The sequence below is a fragment of the Ursus americanus genome, chromosome 17 (assembly GCF_024610735.1).
Source record: "Ursus americanus isolate L20-20 chromosome 17, mUrsAme1.1.p, whole genome shotgun sequence".
Classification (NCBI taxonomy): domain Eukaryota; kingdom Metazoa; phylum Chordata; class Mammalia; order Carnivora; family Ursidae; genus Ursus; species Ursus americanus.
The window spans coordinates 41185535-41208411 of NC_142143.1; the positions used below are offsets into that span (position 1 = coordinate 41185535).

The 22877-nt window shown below is 39.9% G+C and overlaps 1 protein-coding gene across 1 annotated transcript; it reads left to right on the forward strand.

Moving 5' to 3' along the window:
- Positions 1 to 1511: 1511 nt before the first annotated feature.
- Positions 1512 to 20982, forward strand: LOC123801231 (voltage-gated potassium channel KCNC2). The gene is made up of 3 exons (XM_045811166.2): positions 1512 to 1708; positions 2878 to 3583; positions 20848 to 20982. The coding sequence occupies exons 2-3, from the start codon at positions 2897 to 2899 to the stop codon at positions 20980 to 20982; spliced, it is 822 nt and encodes a 273-aa protein (XP_045667122.2). The 5' UTR covers positions 1512 to 1708; positions 2878 to 2896.
- The last annotated feature ends 1895 nt before the right edge of the window (positions 20983 to 22877 follow it).

Below are 22877 nucleotides of genomic sequence, written 5' to 3' on the forward strand. Positions count from 1 at the left end.
TTATATAGTAATTCATAACTCTCGTACTTTCTAAATCGCAGTGTCAATATCGGTATCTGTTTTTCAAAGAGACTTCCTCCCACATTCAACCTGGGGTTTTACTTGCTCCATGGATTTCAATCCTTTCAAGTTATACCTGTGGAATGGAGTCCCTCTCCATCTGTCTCTCTCTCTCAATATACACACAGACACAGAAACACACACTCTGTTTGGTGGCATGAACTGATATGGGTTGAATTGTGTTCCAACAGCCCTGCCCCTCCCCCCACCAAAAGAGAAAGGTGTTGGAGTCCTAGCCTCCAGTGCCTCAGGAGGTGACCTTATTTTGGAGATAGGGTCTTTACAGAGGTGATCCAGTCAAAATGAAGTCATTAAGGTGGGCCCTAATCTGTTATGACAAGTGTTCTTATATAAAAAGGGATGCTTGGACAGACGCAGACATAAAAGGAAAATGATGTGAAGAGACACAGGGATAAGAGAGCCATCTGCAAGCCCAGGAGAGAGGCCTGGAATAGGTCCAATTCTCGCAGCCCTCAGAAGGAACCAACCCAGACTGCACCTTAATTTCTACCTTCTACCTCCAGAACCGTGAGATCATACATTTCTGCTGTTTAAACAGACCAGCGTGTGGTACTTTGTTATGACAGCCCTAGCAAACTAATACGAGGCCCAACAAAAATTGGAAAGGGAGAGATTGGCTAATCAGATAATTGCTTTGGTACTTGGGTATCTGTAGCCTGCCTCTGTTGCTTCTGATAAAGAAACCTGAATTTTCACTTGCTAGAGCATTATGTTCCTGGAATAAACTTTTTAAACTTGTTTTGTTTTATATAACCATGATGTGGTGACTGGAGACCTACATTTGACTGGAAAGAGCAAGCCAGAGCCATGTGTAAGACGCGAGAAACAAGACTCACTTGTCACCTGTAAGTAGACTTCTCTCTCCCATACGCTGTCATTAAGAAAGGGGGAAAAAAATGGAATTGGTCTTAGGGATGCTCTCTCACTTGTTGGGAGGGGTGGGGCAGTGGGAAGAGAAAGGGTATGGAGAGTCGGGTGTAAATAAGGCAGGCAGAAGCTCCAGAGAGGGTGGGGATAGAGCTTCACGGAAGAAAAATATATGAACCTGGTTGGTACAAGAGAGCTTCCCCAGACCCACCCACCCACCCACCCTTTCCTGAGCTCTGTGCTCCGGCGCTGGTGGTTGACGGCGAGTGGTGTGGAAGGGACAGCTCTAGCAGCGGCCGCTTTCGGGGGAGAAACAAAACCTGCAGGTCCAGGTCGGAGCCCGGTGACTTCCCCTTCAAGTGCGTGAGCTCTCCTGACCTCGGGTCAGCTCCGCCGTGGTCGCGGCCCGCCGCTGTGCCCGCTCCCGGCGGGGTCGCGGAGCGCCGGCTGGACCCGCCCCGAGCTCCATGGTTTGCCCAGCCCTGCGCGATGGTGACTCTGGGCGCGGAGGTGGGCGCGGGGCGAGCCCGCAGCTCGCAGAATGAAGGCGGGGAGCGCGGCCGGCGGCCAGCGGGGGCTGGCTCCGCGACCCCAGCGCCGGGAGAAGCGGCCCAACCACCCGAACCCGGAAAACGCCAACAAGTAGTTTCTCGTTGGAGAAGGGCGGCTCGGCTGGGTGTCAGGACTCAGTCCGGCTGCCCGGAGAACCTCGTCCACTCGGAAACCAAAGCAGAACCACTTTTCTGTCGGTCTCGTTAAGGTATCTGGGGGCGGGAGGGAAAGGGGTGATTTGCCGGGAAGGGCGTGCTGACCCTGCAGGCAGGCATCCCCCCCACCGTTCCGCAATAGGAATGTGGAGGTGAAGCCCTGGGGAGAGGTGGCTGGGAGACTGGAAACGGGGACACTGTCAGCTCAGGGATCCAGGGGGTGTGCCTCCAGCGGCTTTTCCCAGGGCCTCGCCCCTCCTAGAAAGCAGCCCCCCCCCTACTCTGCATCCCCCAGGCGTTTGTTTTTCTTGGGAAGGGGGATGGGGTGGGATGCGTTGATCATTCGTATTCTCAAAAATGGAACCTAGTTAGTGGTTTCCTTTCCCAAGTAATAATAATATTAACAACAACAACAACAGTAATAATGTGAAAAGGAAATTGGATCAGGAAATTAGTCACAGGTCTCCTTGGTGAAAGGCAACAGCAGGGAGATTTTTTTTTGCTTTGACTTCGGCGTTCAGTCTTTTTGCCTGGTCCGTGAGGGAGAGTGGAAGTGAACCGAGAACAGGGCACTCAGAGGGCACTCCCTGAGTGCCGGGGCGCTGCGAGCCGTCCAGAGTACCGAGGGTACGCGTGGAATGGGGTCTCTCCGCCGCGTCTGGGGGCTCTCACCCAACACTGCCAAGTTCCTTCAGTGGAGAAACTCCTTGCCTAAGGGAACTGCCTCCAGGCCAGGGAAGGGGGAAGAGATGGTTTAGGGGAGGGGAGGAGAGGGGCCAGGGCAGGGGGAGGGTAAGGAGCAAGAGAGGGGGAGAGAGGGTTTAGGAGGGAGATAAAGGGTTTGGAGAGAGGAGAGGAGTGGGGGTTCGGGCCTAGAAGCAGGTTTTCTGTGAGAGGGGAGAGAGGGGAGGGAGGGTGAAGGGTGAAAAGATGAAGTAGGAGAGACCAGAGCAAGGGGAGAAAGGTGTGAGGCAGGAAAGAAGGTGTCCTGAAAGGTCAGGGAGGCTGAGACCACCTCCTTGGTTTTCTGGAAGCCTGGGGAAGGTGTGCTGTTTGAGGCGGGGACAGGGCTGGCGCGCAAATCCTCCTGGGAGGGTCAGTTGCCCCTCGCCTGTCTCCAACTCTACATCCTGGGACTCGGGCTCGGCGTGGGGGTGGGGGTCATGGTGCGGCTCTGACGGCCGAGATCTTTAACTTGGCGCTGTGTTCGCCTTCCCCCCAGTCATGTCTGAGCCACAGAGATGGGCAAGATCGAGAACAACGAGAGGGTGATCCTCAATGTCGGGGGCACCCGGCACGAAACCTACCGCAGCACCCTCAAGACCCTGCCTGGGACGCGCCTGGCCCTTCTCGCCGCCTCCGAGCCCCAGGGCGACTGCCTGACGGCGGCGGGCGACAAGCTGCAGCCATCGCCCCCTTCGCTCTCGCCGCCGCCACGACCGCCCCCACTGTCCCCCGGGCCGGGCGGCTGCTTTGAGGGCGGCGCGGGCAACTGCAGTCCCCGAGGCGGCGGCGGCGGCGACCACCCCGGGGGCGGCCGCGAGTTCTTCTTCGACCGGCACCCGGGCGTCTTCGCCTATGTGCTCAACTACTACCGCACGGGCAAGCTGCACTGCCCCGCCGACGTGTGCGGGCCGCTCTTCGAGGAGGAGCTGGCCTTCTGGGGCATCGACGAGACGGACGTGGAGCCCTGCTGCTGGATGACCTACCGGCAGCACCGCGACGCCGAGGAGGCGCTCGACATCTTCGAGACCCCCGACCTCATCGGTGGCGACCCTGGCGACGACGAGGACCTGGCGGCCAAAAGGTTGGGCATCGAGGACGCCGCGGGCCTGGGGGGCCCCGACGGCAAGTCTGGCCGCTGGAGGAGGCTGCAGCCCCGCATGTGGGCCCTCTTCGAGGACCCCTACTCGTCCAGAGCCGCCAGGGTAAGGCCAGAACCGCCCCCTTCCCTGCTGCTCCAGCTCCTCCAACTCCTTCCCCAACTTTCTGTTCTTTTCCACCAAGGGCCTCTGGGACGCAGGGGGGTGGGAGGGAGAAGAGAACAGGGCCTTAAGGATGAGATTAGAAACCCATCTGGTGTCAGGTTAGCTCAGGGACCCTGGCCGCCATCCGCCCTGTCCTCCCCTTCATCCTCCACTTCTCCTCCTCAACTCAAACTGAGATTTACTTTAGCAGATGGGAGCTAGAGGGCAAATGTCAACCTCTCTGTGCAAGTCTGTCTGGAACCTTGTCCTGAGACTGGTATCGTGCTTGTCTTGATTCTTTTTTTTCCCGACTCTTTTGTTCCAACTTTTCCTTTAGTATGGATGTTTCTTCAGGCCTCTGGTCATCACGATTTGACATTTTCAGTGAGGCCTGACACTCCTTCACATCTGACTCAAAGCAGTGGCTTCAATTAGGGATCTAATCTGAAGAAAGAGATGGAGAAATAGAATCTAGTAGGTGGCTGGCTGGGGACAGGGTGTGGGGGGGGCACGGGGGGGTTCATTTTGTGAAGAGAATCTCCTGAATGCTGTTTGGGCCTGTCTCCTTCCTAAGGAGGAGAATGCTGAATTGCTTGTCCCAGGGAGTTGACCAGAGAGCCCACCTGCACACTGACTTGTGGAGTCTGGTCCTTTTCCCCTTGGGCTGTATCCATGTTTCTTACAGGTTGAATGTGAATTGGTCACTTTGGTGATGCTGGTTTAGTCTGATTATCTAAATCTGGGTAATTTAGATTGTTGCAAACTTCATTTTACTCTTTAGATTGTGACTCCATCCTCAATTTTTCTTTTCAGGTTCTAGCTTGAACGACTGTTTAAATTTAGTCCTTGGCACTCCCAATTAATTCTTTAGGATCCCATGAAGGGACTGTAAAAGTTACCAATAATAGTTTCTCCAGTTTAAAGGAAATAAAAGAAATATAAATAACCAAAAATTATACAGTATGTGAATGGTTTTTAATTATACACGAGAAGGGAGTAGTGTATTTAGTTAAATCTTTGCAACTGCATGTGTCTGGTGTGCTTCTGACACCCAGAAAAAATACCCCCTAGGCAGCCTCCCTTTGGCTCCATCCTCATTACTGTCTTCTTCTGTATGTCAGAAGTCTCTGCATCCGAGATACTGTGCAGCTGTCAGTCTAATAACCTGTCAGAAGATGTGTTTCTGATACCACTTTCAAAGTCTGAGGATATGTTTTGTTTTCAGTTTGAAATAGAATATGAAAGAGACAATTTCAAGTATTGCTCCTCTATTGGATCCGGCATTTAAATGCATACATAAATTTCGGTAGGTCCACAGTATCATATTCGAATATAGAATCAATAACTTCAACTCTGGTATCTTCCTTTTAAGACCATTCTATAAATTCAACAGCAGTTGGATTTAAAACAAAAACAAGTGCGTATTTACTTAAGTTAAATCACAGACTCATGACCATTACATCTGTGTTTTTTTCAATTCCAGCTGGGTGCCACAGTGCTCTTTCCACTTGGTGGCTAAAAAGATAATCGGAATTTGTTTTCAGGCTCATCATCTGATTTTTTTTTTTTTCCAGATCGCGTGCTATAAAAGAGACAGAATGTGTTATTTTCTTTTCTCATGACAATATAATGTCTTTTATTGTAGGCTAGATTGCATAGCAAAAACTTGAAGATGGTATTCAATTTTTATTATTGCTATGGAAATTGATTTCATTGATTATTGGTCAAAGGGTAGACTATCGACTTGAAAATAGTTTAAAAAAAATCTTACTAGGATTACATTGTGACAATATTGAGGGTTTGATGTGCATCCATTTCAGGTGAGGAAAGAGCACAGATGTATTAGAGATTAACACAAGGTCAAAGAGCCATTAGAAGCAGAATCAGCGGAGAATCACAGACCTGGAAAATTTCCTTGAGGTCACTTCATGAAGACCCTTTATTTTATAGATGAGGAAAATGAGGACTGCAAATGCTAAGTGATGGCCAAGGTCATACAGCAAGTTAATAGCAGATCCAAAATTATGCTGGAGGTGTCATGACATCTTCCCCAGGCCCTTTTTACCACAACCATGCATTATAACTGACTGGCTTATGAAATCTCCGCAGATCATGTTGCTCTTGAGATTTAATGCAGCATAAGACGCTTTCTAGAATTCTACCTTTGAAAGGTCATCAACGACTTTTTAAAACATATATGAATTCTAGGACTTTGACTTATAGAATTTTTACCCTGCACCACCCAACATTAGAGTGAAAATATGAAATTCAAATTGACTTCTTTTTTTTTTTTTTTTTAAGATTTTATTTATTTATTTGACAGAGAGAGAGACAGCCAGCGAGAGAGGGAACACAGTCAGGGGGAGTGGGAGAGGAAGAAGCAGCCTCCCAGTGGTGGAGCCTGATGTGGGGCTCGATCCCACAACGTCGGGATCACGCCCTGAGCCGAAGGCAGATGCTGAACGACTGAGCCACCCAGGCGCCCCTCAAATTGACTTCTTGAACCCTGTTTGAACTTCGCATTTTTTATTGCCCAGTCTGTATGTAGTGATTTTCTTTCATTCAGACTGGCCAACATCTGTGGGACTTGTCTTCAGGGAAAACCCTTTTCAAATTAATAGGGGTTGCCTAAAAAAGAGTAATTAGAAGTTGCCATTCTACTTAAATGTGATTTAATATTTTTATATGAACCTTTTAGTTCAGATGATGGCTTGACTTAATGTTATCTGACTAGTTTGATAAATAGAAGTACATTGGGAGGTCACAGGATGAAATTATATTTTGCATGGACATGATTCTAGAAGACATAAATCGATTATCAAGTGGTTTGCTTCAGCTGTGGTCTTACTGCCACAAGTCTCATTCTTTTTTTTTTTCTTTACAAGTCTCATTCTTAATAGAAGTCAAGTATTTAACTTTTATAAACCCTCTTTACTCCTTTTTTACATTAGTTCATCTTTTATTGATCTACATGAGATGAACATTTTTAACTGTCTGAATTCCTCTTTCAATTTGTTAAACCTGTCATCATCATCTTTATCTTTTCCCAATATTGAGGAGATTGACTCAATTATACAGTAGAAGTGTTTTATTTCTAACTTTTATGATCTTAAGTGCCACACTGAAACAACCGTGATAAGAACTGGATGATTAATTTAATTTTATAACATTGTGTTTTTGCTTTCTGTTTTGGTTGGCATATCCCTCTTCTAGTGCTTTAAATTTATGATATAAATATGTATTTTAAAGGTCAAAATTGTTCAGGTTAACTTGGTAAGTAAGTTTATATTTATATTTAAATGAATTCTTATCCTTAAGAATAGTATTCCAAAATAGAAATTTATAAAAAATCAAATATAAGTTGTCATGGAAACCTGTTCTGGAGAAAATGAGATCAGGAAAGAAAAGGAGAAATTATACTGTTGATGCCATTGAGTGATATTTACAAATAGCAAAAATCAAGGATGCATAGATGTATTTGTGAAAGTGTTATGCATTGGATCTTTCCAATTTAATATCTAAGTTTAAGAGGGAAATGAAGCTTGTGTGTGCTTTCTTCTGAAAACATTAGATCATAGGTAGGCAGACAGGTGCCAGGCAGAAATTCTTTGATAGAACTTCTAGATTATTTAGAAGTTAAAAAACTGGAATAAAAGCAAAACACTTGAACCAAAATATTTTAAATAATTTGTTCCCAGTATTAAAGAGCTGAGAGCTGTCATAAGTTTCTCCTTATCTCTGTTCTTTTCACTTATTTTTTGGGGGGAATAAAGGTGATTGAATTAGGTTCCACTTTACAGGGTGGCTCTTCCTTGGTAACTCATATATCTTTGGTTAGCTGATAAGACTTTTTTTTTTTAGTTTAAAAGAGCATTTTATTTTATTATTTATTTATTTATTACAGATTTTATTTATTTGAGAGAGAGGGAGAGAATGAGTGGGAGGGCGGGAGAGAGAATCTGAGGTACACTCCCTGTTGAGCACAGAGCCCTGCACTGGGGCTTGATCAGATCATGACCTGAGCTGAAACCAAGAGTCAAATCCTCAACCGACGGAGCCACTCAGGTACACCAAAACAGTAAAAAGAATAACTGCTATGGAACCACATGTAAGATGTTGGCTTTTCGGTCTTTGGGTCTAGATCATTTTACATACATTCTCTGGATCTTTATCTAATATATCGTTATGTGCAGATCCTCCTGAATCAGACATGGGTTGTCGTAGTGAATCCATCATTTTTTGAATCTTGAAAATATTCACTTTATTAGCATTTTAAATTGGTTTACTTCCACAGTATTATTAAAATATACTCCTCAAAACTATTAAAATTCAAATTTCAACATATAGAATTGGATTCAGAATTGCACATACTTAATTTACTTTTTATGGACCATTTTTTCCTCTTCCTCAAGCCTCAAAACGAAATAGTAAAAGAATGATCTAAATGACTGTTTGCTAGCTTTCAGTGTAACATTTAATTTTAAAAAAATTATTATAAAGTAGGACAATTGAGTCATATTTTAAGATTAAAGAAAAAATTATTAATTTTTCTTTTGTAAGTATTGCTCCAATTCAAAGAATTATTGTCTAAATACAGCTTGCTCATATAATATTACTATCAATTATTAGAATTTTTGGAATATTTACTTAGCTAGGAAATATTGGTTATGCAGTCATTCAACTATGGAAGTTACTGGAAGTGCATGGACAAGATACAGTCCTTTGCCCTCAATAAACTCACCATCCTATTTAAAATAAAACATTTCCTAAAAATACTATTAAATTAAGAAATGCAAAAAATTTCCAGAGATGTTAAAGATAAATTTTCCTCAAAAAACAAACAAACAAACAAAACAACTCAAATGGAAATATTGCCTGACACATTCAGGAAAACATTCTATTTAGAAATGATGCTGTTAAGATATTGTTAATCTTTGTTTTATTATGAAAGTGTTAGGCCGTTTTAATCTTGATTTTTCTGTTTTTAAGGTGATTTATAGGCTCTGTCTTTTCGATATTATTGGAGAATGTGATGAAGGCTGTACTTAGACAAAACAACCAAATTATTTAGGGTGTGGTCAAGTGTCTTAGTATCTTCCATTTTAATTAAAAGTCATGGCCAATTATGTGGCAGTGCACATTCAAACTTTGGACCCCTGAAAAAAGTTTGCTATAAATAGTCTGGTGTTTTTGCATTTGCCCTTATAAACATCTAAGTATCTTTTGACCCTTTCCAGACCCCTAATTGTACAGATCACAGATTAATTTAATTTAATGCTTATATTCTGAGTGTTGGATAGGTTCAGAGAGTACCTAATTCAATAATATATCATGAAAAGAATCAAGGAAGTTCATTAGAAGATTGTATTTTCAGTTGTGTAATTGATCCCAAAGTAGGTGATTTGATCCATTGCTGGGCATTAGGTATGCCAAAGGTGAATGTGGTTGGACAGATCAGGTATGACTTTTCTCTGTGATATTTTGTTAAGTGCTCATTTGTAGACTTGAGTCGACAAAACTAATGAGAGCCAAGGAAATTCTCTGTCAAGAAGCTTATTTTCAAAGCAACTGAAAACAAGGAACGTGTAGGCTTATATACAAATGCAGGTCAACCCTCCCCATTTGAAAATGTAGATCATTATCATTTATTTTTACTACTACTACTACAAAAAAAAGTAAATGCAGTTCTCAGGTCTCATATTTTTTGAACTTCTGAGTCATATCCTTTTATTATGGAAACCTTTAAAAATATGTCTAAATGAAATGGTAAGGGCACTAAAGGACTAATAAAAGATAGACACAGATCTCCAGAAGGAAATATATAGTGGCAACATAGTCTAAACAATAACCGCCAATATATTATACAAACTTAATTCAATTCTTTTTGAAATATGAAGGGTTTTTTTTAGAAAAGCAGGCTCTCCTCCAATTATATATACATATATATATATATATATATATATATATATATATATATATATATACACACATATATATATGCAGTGCTATCTATTCTGTTGTGTGTATATATGTATATATAGCACTGCTTTTTATTTTTCTTATAGGTTGAAGGGTGGTGATTAATTTTAATATTATGTAGTCAATAGTTTCACAGAAAGTGACTAGAATATGGGTGTTTGGGAGGAGGAGAGAGCAGGAGTTGAGATTATATGGAAGTAGCATTGGAAAACTGACTGGGGTGGGATATATGAGACCTGTGCACTAACCCAGATTTCACAGCCAGCTGTGTGATCTTGGAGAATTTACTTCATTTCCTTGAGTCTTGGTTTCCTTTGAATTTTCTGAAAAAAAGAAAATGAGGATGACACATTGGACTAGCTAGTATCCAAACTTCTTTCCAGCTCTTAGATTTTGAGGTTTGGAGGAAAAATAAGGATACTAACTGCTAAAAACCCCTGGGAGTGGGTTGGGGGTGGAACAAAATGTCTGCCCTCATTGTGATTGTACTCTAAGGACCATTACACTAATGAGGTAAACCAGTATTGATTTTTTTGTGTTTGGTTTTTTTTTTTTTTTTTTTTTTTTTTTTTACATTTATAACTTTCTGCCCTTTTATCCCTACAGCTGTTGGGTAGCTGCTGCTCTGGTTACCATAGAAACAGGTTAGCTCCTAGCTTCCTGTTTCCATTGAAAACAGCTTTCCCTCAACCACATATTGATCTCAGGAAATCATTTTGCTGTGGCTCTGTCATGAAACCCATAAAGATGATTGGCTCTGTCATTTCCTAAATCTAAGTTTCGGTGCAGGTGTATATCCATCCACCACAAAGATAACTGATTAGATAATCTCAGTTTTATTTCCAAATGAAAAGTGCCTTGTCAAAGACACCATCCTTTTCCCTTTCCTGTATCTTCTACAGAAGGGAAAGTCTTATTCACTTGAGGATTTACAGATATGCCTAACACATCTAAATGTTTACAAAATAATGTCAAATTATTTAGTTCTAACCTCTTTCATAACTCATTCTATCAGAATGAGCATGGAGAATAGTATGCTGTCTAGCACACTTCAAATAAATTTATATTTTAATGTACTCATTAATGAAGAATATTTCAAGGTAAATGTATACATATATTATAGTGTTCCATATTTTTCTTTTGGGAAGATAGTTTGTCTATTTCAAGAAATACATATTTACATAAAAGAGGATATATTCACTGTCATTAGCATAGATACATTCTCAAACAATATGTAAAATTTTTATATGATTAAGCAATGGAAGAGATTTGTAGGAATATGGCTTAAAATTTTGATTTGAGAATATTAGTGTGTTTGTGCATGTGTGTGTGTATTAGTCATACCCATCCAAAATATATGCTCTTTGAATGAGATTGATTACTGGCATATATGACACACTTCCGGTATTCACGAGGCATAGAATTGGGAGGAAACTGGTGATTACCTGGCACAACTGCATCAATTCACTGATGAGGCAGCTGACTTATTCGTAGCTATGGCTAGCTGGTGACGGTAGCAGGGCTAGAATTTAGACCTTCTATTCTTTCCATTCAATCTCAGTTGCTTTGTCTGGACTGTGTTTAACATCAGATGCACGAGTTTTAGGTCTTAGGAAGCAGCAGGCTTGTTAGCAATAGTATGGGGTGCTCTACCCTCTTCCCTGTCCTATTGTTCAGTAATAGCAGGGAAATCGTTACTGTTTTATGTATTCACTTTATTTCCAGATCCCCCGCCAGATGCAGCCTTCTCTACCAGGTCTACATCTCCCTGTTCTACTATCTTTAAAGCCTCATAACTAACCTGCTTATGCATTTACCTCCTATTATTTCTCTTTATCCCTTTGTGTGTCTGTTTGTGTGTGTCTTTTATAATATGCTTCCTACTCTCATTTGATTTATCACCTTTGGAATTTGTCAGTGCAAACCTAGTTCAGTCTATTGGTAGTGGTTAATGTATTTTATAGAGCATTGTCTTCTCACATGTAATTGACCAGGTTATAATGGTTTCAACGCAGGGTAACTGGTGAATCAGTGGGGTGAAAGATATTTGGAGCTGTTAAGATCTGCAAATGGAATTGAATGTTGTTATGAGGTCAGTAAATACAGAGCAGAAGAACTTTTCCTGTAGCCTTTCTTCAGTGGATACTTAGTCATTGGTGGTGCTTACTGGACTGTGATGAAATGTAAAGCAACAGTAAAATTTTGGGAGTGTTCGAGAGGGAATGAATTTTACAGGAATCATAATGAAGGGCTTGGGCCCAAATGCCACTGGTAGTATTGGGAAAAAGACACTCCATAATTTCTTAGTCACTTGACTGACCTTTTCTTTTGAAAGTTCATAATAAAAGGACATCTTTGTAATCTGACATTTCCTTTGTATTCCACGTATTAAGAAAATTCTATGCAGACACCTCGTAATGTCTTCCTTGCTGTTTGTTTGAAGACCCTGGTGATTTGCTATCAGATCGTAGAGCTTTGCCATTCATTATGTATCTTACAACATTGCTGTCATCTTTAAAAATTGAAGCAAAGGTCAGTTTAGCCTTTCTTGGCTGGTGTTCTGTGATTTCATCTGATCAATGGAAGGTGTTCTCTCCTTTTAGGTGTCTCTGTGGGGAGAGTCCCAGAGATGAAAATATGCCACCTTTTGGCCACAGACATTCTTTTACTTTACACCAATACTTTGTCCAGAATTTTTAAGTCGTTCACTAAATGATAAAATACAGGCACATTTTAAAATAAAATAAAGTGATTCTAAGTAGTTTTGTCAATATAGCCAAATAATATTATTAACTCTAAATTTAAGACAACATGTTTAAACAAAAACTATTTAGACCAATAGAAAAAAAATTTTTTTGAGTAGTTTGTCAGATTGGGTTCAATGAAAACACAGAAACTATTCAGAATTTATGTAAAAGTTGTGTCTGTGTTTGCAAATTATACAACAGCAAATCAGATATAGGGTTGCTTAATTTGGTACTTTTATGTTTATTGATAAAAAGCTATTTGCTTAAAGTGAATATTGCATAATAATTGTATTGGAAACAATAGCAGAGAAATCATAGCAAGAGTAAACTTCGGTACTGTTTTGATGTGTTAATGTGGATAAAATTAATAAAATTTATATTTAGGAAAACAGAACAATACAGTTATTATAGTTTGATTTATCATTTAAATTATCACGCTTCTCTCTTGAGATAAGCATTGAGAGGGCCATTATGAAGTTATTAAAATATCTTTAATGAGACCTGGTTTCATATAAATTGAGTAGCAAGTGGACAGAGTAGAACCTTAGCTGGCCCTTTGTGTGTGTGTGTGTGTGTGTGTGTGTGTGTGTAAACAGAATGTAAAGTAGTAAGCACCCTTTTTTTTTTTTTTAAGCTATTGGAACTTTGTTATCAGACCTGAGCAAACCTATCACAGTCATATAAAATGATTAGTGGATGCATGAAAGTTGAAAAACTATTATAGTTGTATCATGATTGGTAAACATTTGTGAGCTTATGCTTAGTTTCCAGGTTGGTAATGGTGTTGATTGTGCTTTGATATTTAGAGTACAATGCTAGAGGTATAAAATTCAAGAAAATTAATGAAATCAAGCATATTTTAATGCACTAGAAGGCTTCCATGACATTCAAAATTGATTGGTCTCAATGCAAAACAGGGTTCTTTAACTGAGTGCCTCAATTTCTTCTGTGAGTGTGCTGTTCAATTTTTAGTCATGATGTGTCTAGTCTCAGTTCCTTAGTTTTTTTTTAACTTAGTGGTTGTTTTCAAACTCTGTTGATTCTTCTATTTATATATCAATCATTGATTTAACTCATCTCTGATTTCTCTGTCTTAGGTGGTGTCTTGGTAGCATTAGTTTTGAGTAGTTGACTTCAGGCTTCAGTGCTGGGTTGTTACCTTTTGTGTTTCCTCTACTTTGTATTATATTGATTGGTGGATGAAACAGCATGTTGTTACCAGGTGTTATTACATTTCTCTTTTAGCTAAACAGACTGGAAGAGAACCAAGCACCAAAGATGAAAGCTTTAAAATGCTTTTGAATTTCTCGGCTGACAATTATTGAGCTTCAGCTGTTGGCCAGGACTAACTGATATTGAAAAATTTGACATTTATCTTTAAGACGGTTGCATTCTGTTGAAAAAGAAGACCATACATCCATAGTTATAATATAATATATTAAGCACTATAATAGAGATACTAGTATAGTGTGAACACACAGACTGGGGAGAGATTCGCTTTCTTATGCGGAGGAGATGACATTTTAGTTAACTTCCAAAAGATTAGTGTTTTCCAGCAATCAGGGGGAAGGTCAACAGAGCAGTTTGCAAACATGGAGGAATACCATGCCATGTGATACGAGGTAATAGAAAGACCACAGGGTAGGAGAAGAGGCTTGAGAGGGAGGGAAGGCTGAGACTGGGAGTGACAGGACCTCTGGGCTTACAAAGGAGATTTCCTTGATGAGCTGTAAGATGATCAGTCCGGGGCAAGACTGAACACTTTTATTTCAGTTCATTCCAAAACAGTGGTTCTAAGACTTAGATGTGCCTAGAAATAATAGAAGTTGACGGTTACAGTTTTGCTTCTTGGGTCTCACTCTAGAGCTTCGAATTTAGTAGGACTTGGAAAAGATTCGGATCAGGTGAATATCTTCGGGACTGTAAATGGCTCCTGGCGAACTTTGATGTGACTGCTGCAAAAGCAAATATAATTTAACGGTGAATTAGGAGAATCATCATGCTTAGACCGGTATTTCCCAAAGTGCATTTTATAAATCTGTAGTTCTTCAGAATGTTAATGGGGGTTGCTCCTCAAGAGAGTTCCATGGACAGATGAATTTGGGAACCCGTTTGTTTGTTGTTTGTCTATTAAAAGATTTTATTTTTAAGTAATCTCTTCACCCAACGTGGGGCTTGAATTTACAGCCCTGAGATCGATCAAGAATCTCATGCTCTACTGACTGAGCCAGGCAGGTGCCCCTGGAAACCAGTTTAAAACAAAGTTAACTAGACTTTTATTTTTGAATCTAATCTATTACTATATTATTATTATTGTTATTATTATTATTATTATTTTACTACAGATCTTTTTAGAGTCAGAGCATTGAGAGACTGCCTGAGTGCCTGACATTTGGTTTTGAGGTGGGAATGAATGCTAAGGGCTAGACTCAGTTGGCTGAGTTTGAGTCTTGACTCCATCACTTGCCTGCTGTATAACTTTCACCAAGTTTCTTCTCTAAGCCTTCTTCTTTTCATCTGGACTGGGAAATAATCATAGCATCTGACTCAAAGAATTGTTATGAGAGTGAACTGAGTATATTCACATTAAGAATCCAGCGTAGTGCCTGGTTCTATAAATGTCAGTTCTATCATCATCATCATCATCTATTATCATAGGGCAAGCATTAGTTCTTTTTTTGGGGGGTATGGTGTGGTTGCATAGCACAATTTAAGGAAGCTTTCTGGCATTTAGAAAGTCCATGAAAATATAAGTTATCTGTTCCTGAGATTTTTCTCTTCTTTTTTTAAGATTTTATTTATTTATTTGGGAGAGAGAGCGAGCCAGAGAGAGATTGAGAAAGTAGGTGGGGGGATGAGCAGAGGGAGAAGCAGACTCCCTGCTGAGCAGGGAGCCTGACTTGGGACTTGATCCCAGGACCCCAGGATCATGACCTGAGCCAAAGGCAGATGCTTAACCAACTGAGCCACCCAGCTGTCCAGTTCCTGAGATTTTTTTCATGTGGATACTGGATTACTATCTGGGAAATTGTAGGTACTTAGTTTTATCCCTCATGAGTAGGTAGTGATTAATTAGAACAATATCTAAAACATATCTATTATATACTAGGCATTTTGTGACTGGTAAGGTGAAGTATATTTCCTGCCTTTAAGAAGTTTGTAGTCTCTTGGAAGAGAACAACAAAAGGGAAGGGACAGTGCAAGTCATGAGATCTCCAGGAGAAGCATGCATGGGGTACTTTGGAGATTAACAGTCTTGCTAAGGTTGGAAAAAACTTCCTGGGGGAAATATGTCTCTCTTGGTTCCAGAGGGTGAAGAGGAGATAGCCAGAATTTTCAGATAGAGAGAAAGCCTTCATGAAGTTCATAAAGTTGCACATGGTCTGTGCAAGATACTATGACTAACTCCATACAGCTGCAGCACTGTGTAAGGGATGGGGAGATGTGGCAGGAGAAACTGAGATCAGATGAAAGGTTCGGTAAGCTCTGTGGAGAAGGTCTGGTCTTCCTCAGGTGGTAATGGGGGAGCTTTTGAAGGATTTTTAGCAAAGCAATGGCATGCAGATTTGTAACTGGGAATATCATTCTGATACCTCTTTTCCTAAAAGGGGGATTGGACTGGCAAAGACGAGTGCAAGTTTGTCAGGAGGGCTATAGTTTAGCATGTTATTGTAATAACCCAGGTAAGAGATAATGGTGACCTGAGTTAAGACAGTGGCCAGGTGGATGAAGGAAAAGCAACATAGTGAAGTGACATTGTTGATTGATTAGGTGCAGTGAATGAGGCAGAGAGAGAAATCAAGAATGTCTTCCTAGTTTCTGTCTGCACAATGAGATAAGAAAACCTTTATGACTTTTGTCTAATTCAAGCTTCTGTGGTTATATGATTTCAGAATCTGGTTTATCAGTAGTTATTCTTTCATGAGATTTAACAGTATAATATTTTGTATCATGTTTTGTGAGTTCCCTTTTATATTTCAGTACCAATTACCCAATTACAGACAGCCATTTCATGGATTTTATGGTTGTGAGGGTATGTCCCTTAAAATTTCTGGTTACAGTAATTCATCATCATAAAAAGGAGGTGAGGAATAAAAAGTCCTCCACAAGATATGTTAGCTTTGCATTGTTATTATTTTGTTTGAAGCCCAAGAAAATATTAATTTTTGCATAATTTCTATGAAATAGAACAGACTATCCAATGTAGACTCCAAAGCTAGAAGCTTAAATTGAACTGGGGATTAAAAAAATACTAAGGAAATTCTGTGGCTCTAAATACTCCTTGGAAAATTGCTTCAGATAACTATTTCCTTTAGAAAAAAAGTCCAAGAAGGAGCAAATGCAGTGAGGAAACAAAACAAAAATGAAAGCAGGGAAGAAGGAAGATGCCTTCAGACCCAAGGCACAGTAATTCCTTCTAAAGCATAATACACCATGCCACTTTCTTGCTTAAAATCCTTTTATTTCTTTGACTACCATATTATGATATCCTTTGTTTTGCCTGGCTCTTCAGAATCTGTCCACCACCTATGCTTCTGATAATACCTCTTATAACCACGGTAAAATACCACTTAAGTGAGACCACATGTTTTGCCGTTCCTGGATATAAGAGATGTGTTCTGAATATAAGAGTTGTGTTGTGAATTTGCATACACTCTTTTCACCACCTAGAATACTTTCTCCTCCTGGCTTTAATAGGTTGATTCAATTATCTTTCAATATCCTATATGATTACCAAGTCTTACTTGACCCCTTCTAAGCTCTCTCAAAAGCAGTTAGTTTCTTCTTCCAAGTTTCCATATCACTTTGCAGACGCAATATTATAGCACTTAACTGACTGGATTAATTTCCCAGAGTTACTATAGCAAATTACCACAAGCTTGATGTCTTGAAACAACGGGAAAATTATTCTCTTACAGTTCTGGAGGCCAGAAATCTGAAATTCAGGTGTCAGCAGGATTGATTTCTTCTGGAGTTTCTGGGGGGAAATTCTGTTCCTTGGCTCTCTCCTAGCTTCTGGTGGTTGCTGGCAATTTGGGGGGTCCCTTGGCTTGTAGACACATCAATCTGTTTCTGTTTTCACATGCCCATCTTCCCTTTGTGTTGCTCTTCCTCATTTTTCTCTTCTTATAGAGACACCAGTCATTGGATTATAGCTCATAATAATCCAACATGACCGCATCTTAACTTAGCTAATTACCTCTGCAAAGATGTTATTTCAAAATAAAGGCATGTTTTGAGGTTTGGGGCCAACATGAATTTTGGGGAGGTACTATTCAAACTGGCACATGGCCTTCAACATTTTGGCAACTCATTGGTAATGCCCAATTATTTTTTTATTTTCTGATTTCTCCTTTTCCATATCAGTGTGCTCTCATTTAATGAATATAATATATACAACGTCTTTCTGAATCTTTCTGAAGATACTAGTTAGACAATTTTTAAAGTTCTATTACATTTTTAGTGTTAACTCTGGTCCCCAATGGATTTTTTTTTCTATTCTTTCATCTTTGATCTTTTTTATACTATTGATTTTCTTCACATATATTTTTCTTTGAAAGAGGGTGGGGGTACTATAGTGTTATGTGGGTATATAGGCAGGATCATGTAGAAACATAGGATTCCCTTCAGAAGGGTGGGTAGGAGCTGGTAGGCAAACTAGGGACCGTCTCAAGGTCTGAGGAAGGAAGCTCTATTTGGAGACAGGGCTTTACTGTATTTCAGTTAATGGGAAGTGATCTTTCCCTCTCTTTTTCTCCATGCACTTTGCAGAAATCTGAGGTACTTTGAAGTTTGCTTTTCTCTATCACATCAACACATCAACACACCTAATTAGGAACATCTTCTTTGTTGATTCTCTGCTTAATTTAGAGAGCTGCTCTTGCTGGCTATATTCTGTGGGCAATTCTGTAGCCAGTCAATGAAAGGAAGTGGGAGACCTCCAGGTTGCTCCACAGTCAGCTCCTTGTTCGAGTGCCTGTTGCCTCTGACTTTGAAGTTCTTCTGGATTCTGGATTTCCTTGTGAAGAATTGGACCAACCCCAAGAAATGCTCTCTCTTGCATTTATTTGAATTCCGTTCTCCTCCTCTCCTCAACCTGCATTTCCATTATTCCAACGCTGTTTGCTTTATATTGTAGTATTTCTGGTTCAAGAATAGCAAGGCTTCCTGTTTTCCATTCCTGTGATTTTTTTCCATCATTTTAAAAAAGACTTGGCTAAGGAGGTGAGGTGTACTGTCTTCTACTAGAATTTGATTATATGTGTGTAGGCTTCTTTTCCATACTAGTAATGAACTTATGCCATTTCTTCTTGTTGTTGTCCAGAGTTATGAACAGTGTCTGGTAGTTTTCTCAGGGAATTTTTATCACCATCTAAATAATTCATAAGTTTCCTTGTCTACAAGGATGCATTTCTGTATGATTCTTCCCTACAAAGTCAATGTTTCTTCTTATCTTCTTTGAGCCCACCTTCTTTATCTACTTTTTATCTATTATGGTGCCTGAATATTTAACTTAGTAAAGAAATTCAAAGCCTAAATGCTAGTGTATGGCTTTTACCATTGCTCTAAGAAGCTTATTACACTAACATTAATACAAAATCCTAGAAAATTATCACTTGGAGAACAGTGATACTTTAATCTGTCATCTGCCCACTGAGAATACATTTGTAAGAAAGTGAACTTTGATGGTTTAACAGATGTTTGTGGTATGTAAAGTCCCCAAATAAAGTAACAGCATTTAGCTGAAATAATGTTTACATATTAGGGTGCTTTAATTTTTTACACGGAGCCTTTGCCAGTGGGACCAAATGCCTGGCCCCTATTATGTAGAGAAGCATCTGACTGATGATAATAGATGGCACTGATTGTCCCACTAATTACATGGAAATGGGGCCTTCACTGAAGGATGCTGTGTCCTAAGAAAAGATACTGAAGAATGGATGTTGTGGCAGCAAGGAAATTAGCCAAGAAGAGGAGGAAAAAAAAAAAAGATTCCTGTTCATCGCAGTATTGTTATCTCATTTCATTTAATAAAATAGAAATGTCCAAAGGTGAAATTTCCCATATCGTATCTAGAATACACTTTATCAAACTAAATGAGGACCATTATATCTAAACCTAATTTTGTCCAGATATTTCCTCTGAGTTGTGGCAAATAGAAGGACTGAGAAAGACATTTCAAGAAACATATATACACTCTAATGATCATGCAAATAGAAGGAACAGAAAAGCCTTCATTTATACAGATATACTCTATATATTATAGAGATCAGGTAAAACTGTATTGTTTTTTAGGAAAAGCCATTGTGAGATAATATAGTAAAAATTATAAAATACGTTAATAATATTCAAAACACAGCAATATTAGAACAAGTTTATGTTTTTAAGATGAGGGGTCATTGTAGTTTATTTATTATTATTTTTCCCTTTTTTTTTCTTTCAAGTTCATTTAAATTCCACTTAGTTAACATACAATGTAGTATTGGTCTCAGGTGTAGCATTTGGTGATTCATCACTTAGATACAACACCCAGGGCTCATCCCAACAAGTGCCCTCCTTAATGCCCATCACCTATTTAACCCATCCCCATACACACCTCCCCTCTCATAACCAAGGGTTTGTTTTCTATAGGTAAGAGTCTGTTTCTTGGTTTGCCTCTCTCTACTTCCCCGTATGTTCATTTGTTTTGTTTCTTAAGTTTCACATATTAGTGAAATCATATGGTATTTATCTTTCTCTGACTGACTTATTTCACTTAGCGTAATACCCTCTAGTTCCATCCATGTTGTTGCCAATGGCAAGATTTCAATCTTCTTAATGGTTGAGTAATATTCCTATTCATAAAATGGGTATATGAGGATTAAATGATATGAGAACTAAATAAAATAATGCATTTAATCTGTGTAGCCAAATGCGTAACATAAAGTAAGCCTCCTATAAATGGTAGTTACTATTATATGAAGCTTAAAGGACAGGCTGATGGGCAAAATCTTTAGTCTAATGATTGGTGGCATCTATCAAATGCTTATTGTATGTCTAGGTCAGGGGACAGGAGAGCCTCTTTCCATTGGATCATAGGTAGAAAATCCAGGAGGCTGTGGTAGAGAGCTTTAAAGATGATTTGCATTTTTGTCAATAGATTGTGGAAAGCCCAGCTGACAACTTTCTATCATCGCCTTGACCATAATGCACTAGGTCTGGGCTGTGTTTGAAATGAAATAAGATAGCTTTCCTCATACCATTGCCTGCTTCTCTGAATGAGGTGAAGGAAGTGAATGATCAAGAGGCACAGGGGAGACTGAGACCACTTTTGTTTAATGAATTACCAATGCTCAGGACAGACTGGCACCTGGTAGGTGCTCAAAAAAGTGTTCCCTGACAGACTGGCTGACTAATGATTTCGTAAGTGGAGAGATATCCATCCCAGCATGCAGCACTCCAAAAGCAGCCTACATGTGTCTCTGAGGGAAACAATTGTAAGCCTCTTTCTTCCTTCAGCTTCGTCGCTCCCTGGAATGGTTGTTAGATGATAAAGAACAAGGAGCAGGAGTACCCCTGGCTCGTTGGCACACTGCTGGTACTGGAGAGCATGACCACACCCGCAACTCTGTCCGCTTCCCGAGCTACAACTAAGGACAAGTATTGTTGCAGAAGGAGTGTTCTCCCCTCTTATTAAGTAGTTCCCATTCTTTGAAAGATTATTGGTGGGATGATTCCTGTATAATGTGGTTTTCCTAGTCAGAAGTAAGAACTGCACCAACTATAACTTCTAAGCTCAAGAGAGTTTTCAGATTTCCCTAATCCTGGTCAACATTCACCCCCTCTCAACAACCATTTCAAAAGTTGGACCACATGTTGCTCTGAACATCAGTTCTTAACTATTCTCATCAATAGGTATTTTAATTAGTATAAACTCTTACTGGCTTCTGGCATGTGGTTCATTTTTGTTCTCAATCTCCTGGGCTATAGTAATGTGGTATCATTATTATATGTTTTTATGGCTATAGTGTTGCTAGATAAAATACGACACCTAACTAACTTTGAATTCCAGATAAACAACAAATAGGTGTTTTTAGTGTAAATACGTCTACCAAAACATGGGTCATTATACTAAGAAATGTGTTTTTTACCTGACATTTAAAGCTAGGTAGGTATCCTGTTTTGATTTGCTAAATTTAGAAAATTTACATTGTGTTTTAAAGAGAATGCAGAAAGAAATCTTTGGTTTCCTCATTTTGTAGTCTTTCTCACTGTTTTAGCATAGTCTCTACCCACATTTTCTGACTCAACATATTCATGGTGCTGTACAGTGTCTACTATAGCTCTTGTTCTAATTTTTTTTAGAGATTTTATTTATTTATTTGACACAGAGAGACAGCCAGCGAGAGAGGGAACACAAGCAGGGGGAGTGGGAGAAGAAGAAGCAGGCTCCCAGTGGAGGAGCCTGATGTGGGGCTCGATCCCAGGACTCTGGGATCACGCCCTGAGCAGAAGGCAGACGCTTAACGACTGAGCCACCCAGGCGCCCCTCTCGTTCTAATTTTTGAAGCAGTTAGTGCTCAAACAGAGATAAATAACTTCTCAAGCCATCCCATGACCCCACTGCCAGAACAATAGCAAAGATAGTTGAGTCCTTGGTAGAGGCGATTTCTTTGGTCCCCGACCTGGAGGAAGGGTAAAATTTAATATCATTTTCATTCAGATGTTATTGAACCAAAATACTTTAAATGACTCTGTATTTTTTTTTCTCTTCTTGTTGGCTTTTATATGACTTCTGTTTGACTTCTGTTTGCCTGTTGATGGCCTCTTCCTAATATATTTTACTCAAAAGAGGCATGACTTGCAAAAAAGAGGGCTTTTCTTATTATTAAATAATTGCACACAAAGGCTATGTTCTTTGAGGAAAATTCAGGAACTGTTAATGTGCTAGATAGAGACCCATTTTGTTATTACAGGTGTGTTTTTAAATATATAGGTATATGAATTCGTAACTTGTGACAATTTTATTTCTCATAATTTTCATTTATATTCCTTTGGCTATTATATTTATGTTATTGCTTGTGGTGTTTTCAGACAGACAATAGTCAGTGGGCAATTAAATTAAGCAGTCTGCTCCGTGATATACTCCGAGCAAGACTGCTTCTTGCCTCTGCCTTCAATTTGGTTCCACAGTCATTCCCTTTGGCCTTCACCGTGTCTCTTCCGCAAATAGCTGTCTTCATAAGCACGGCCAGCGTGCCCCACTGTGAGCTCCCCATGATTCAGTAGCTGAGGAACAAGCAGGTGAAGGAAAGCCGCTGAGAAAATAAGGACAAAGAAGGAGGTTGGAACAAAAGAGTATATCCTATAACTATTATTCAGTAAGACTGATTTTCTAGTGTTTGGTAAATTGTCTCTTGAGTCACTTCCAACAGAGGACTTCTAAAAAATGTTTAAAACAGTGTCAATGTCATACTAAGGGCATAATCTTTCCAAACAGAAGTGTGTTCTTCAGTACACAAGTCCTTTGAGATGCTGCATCATAAAAA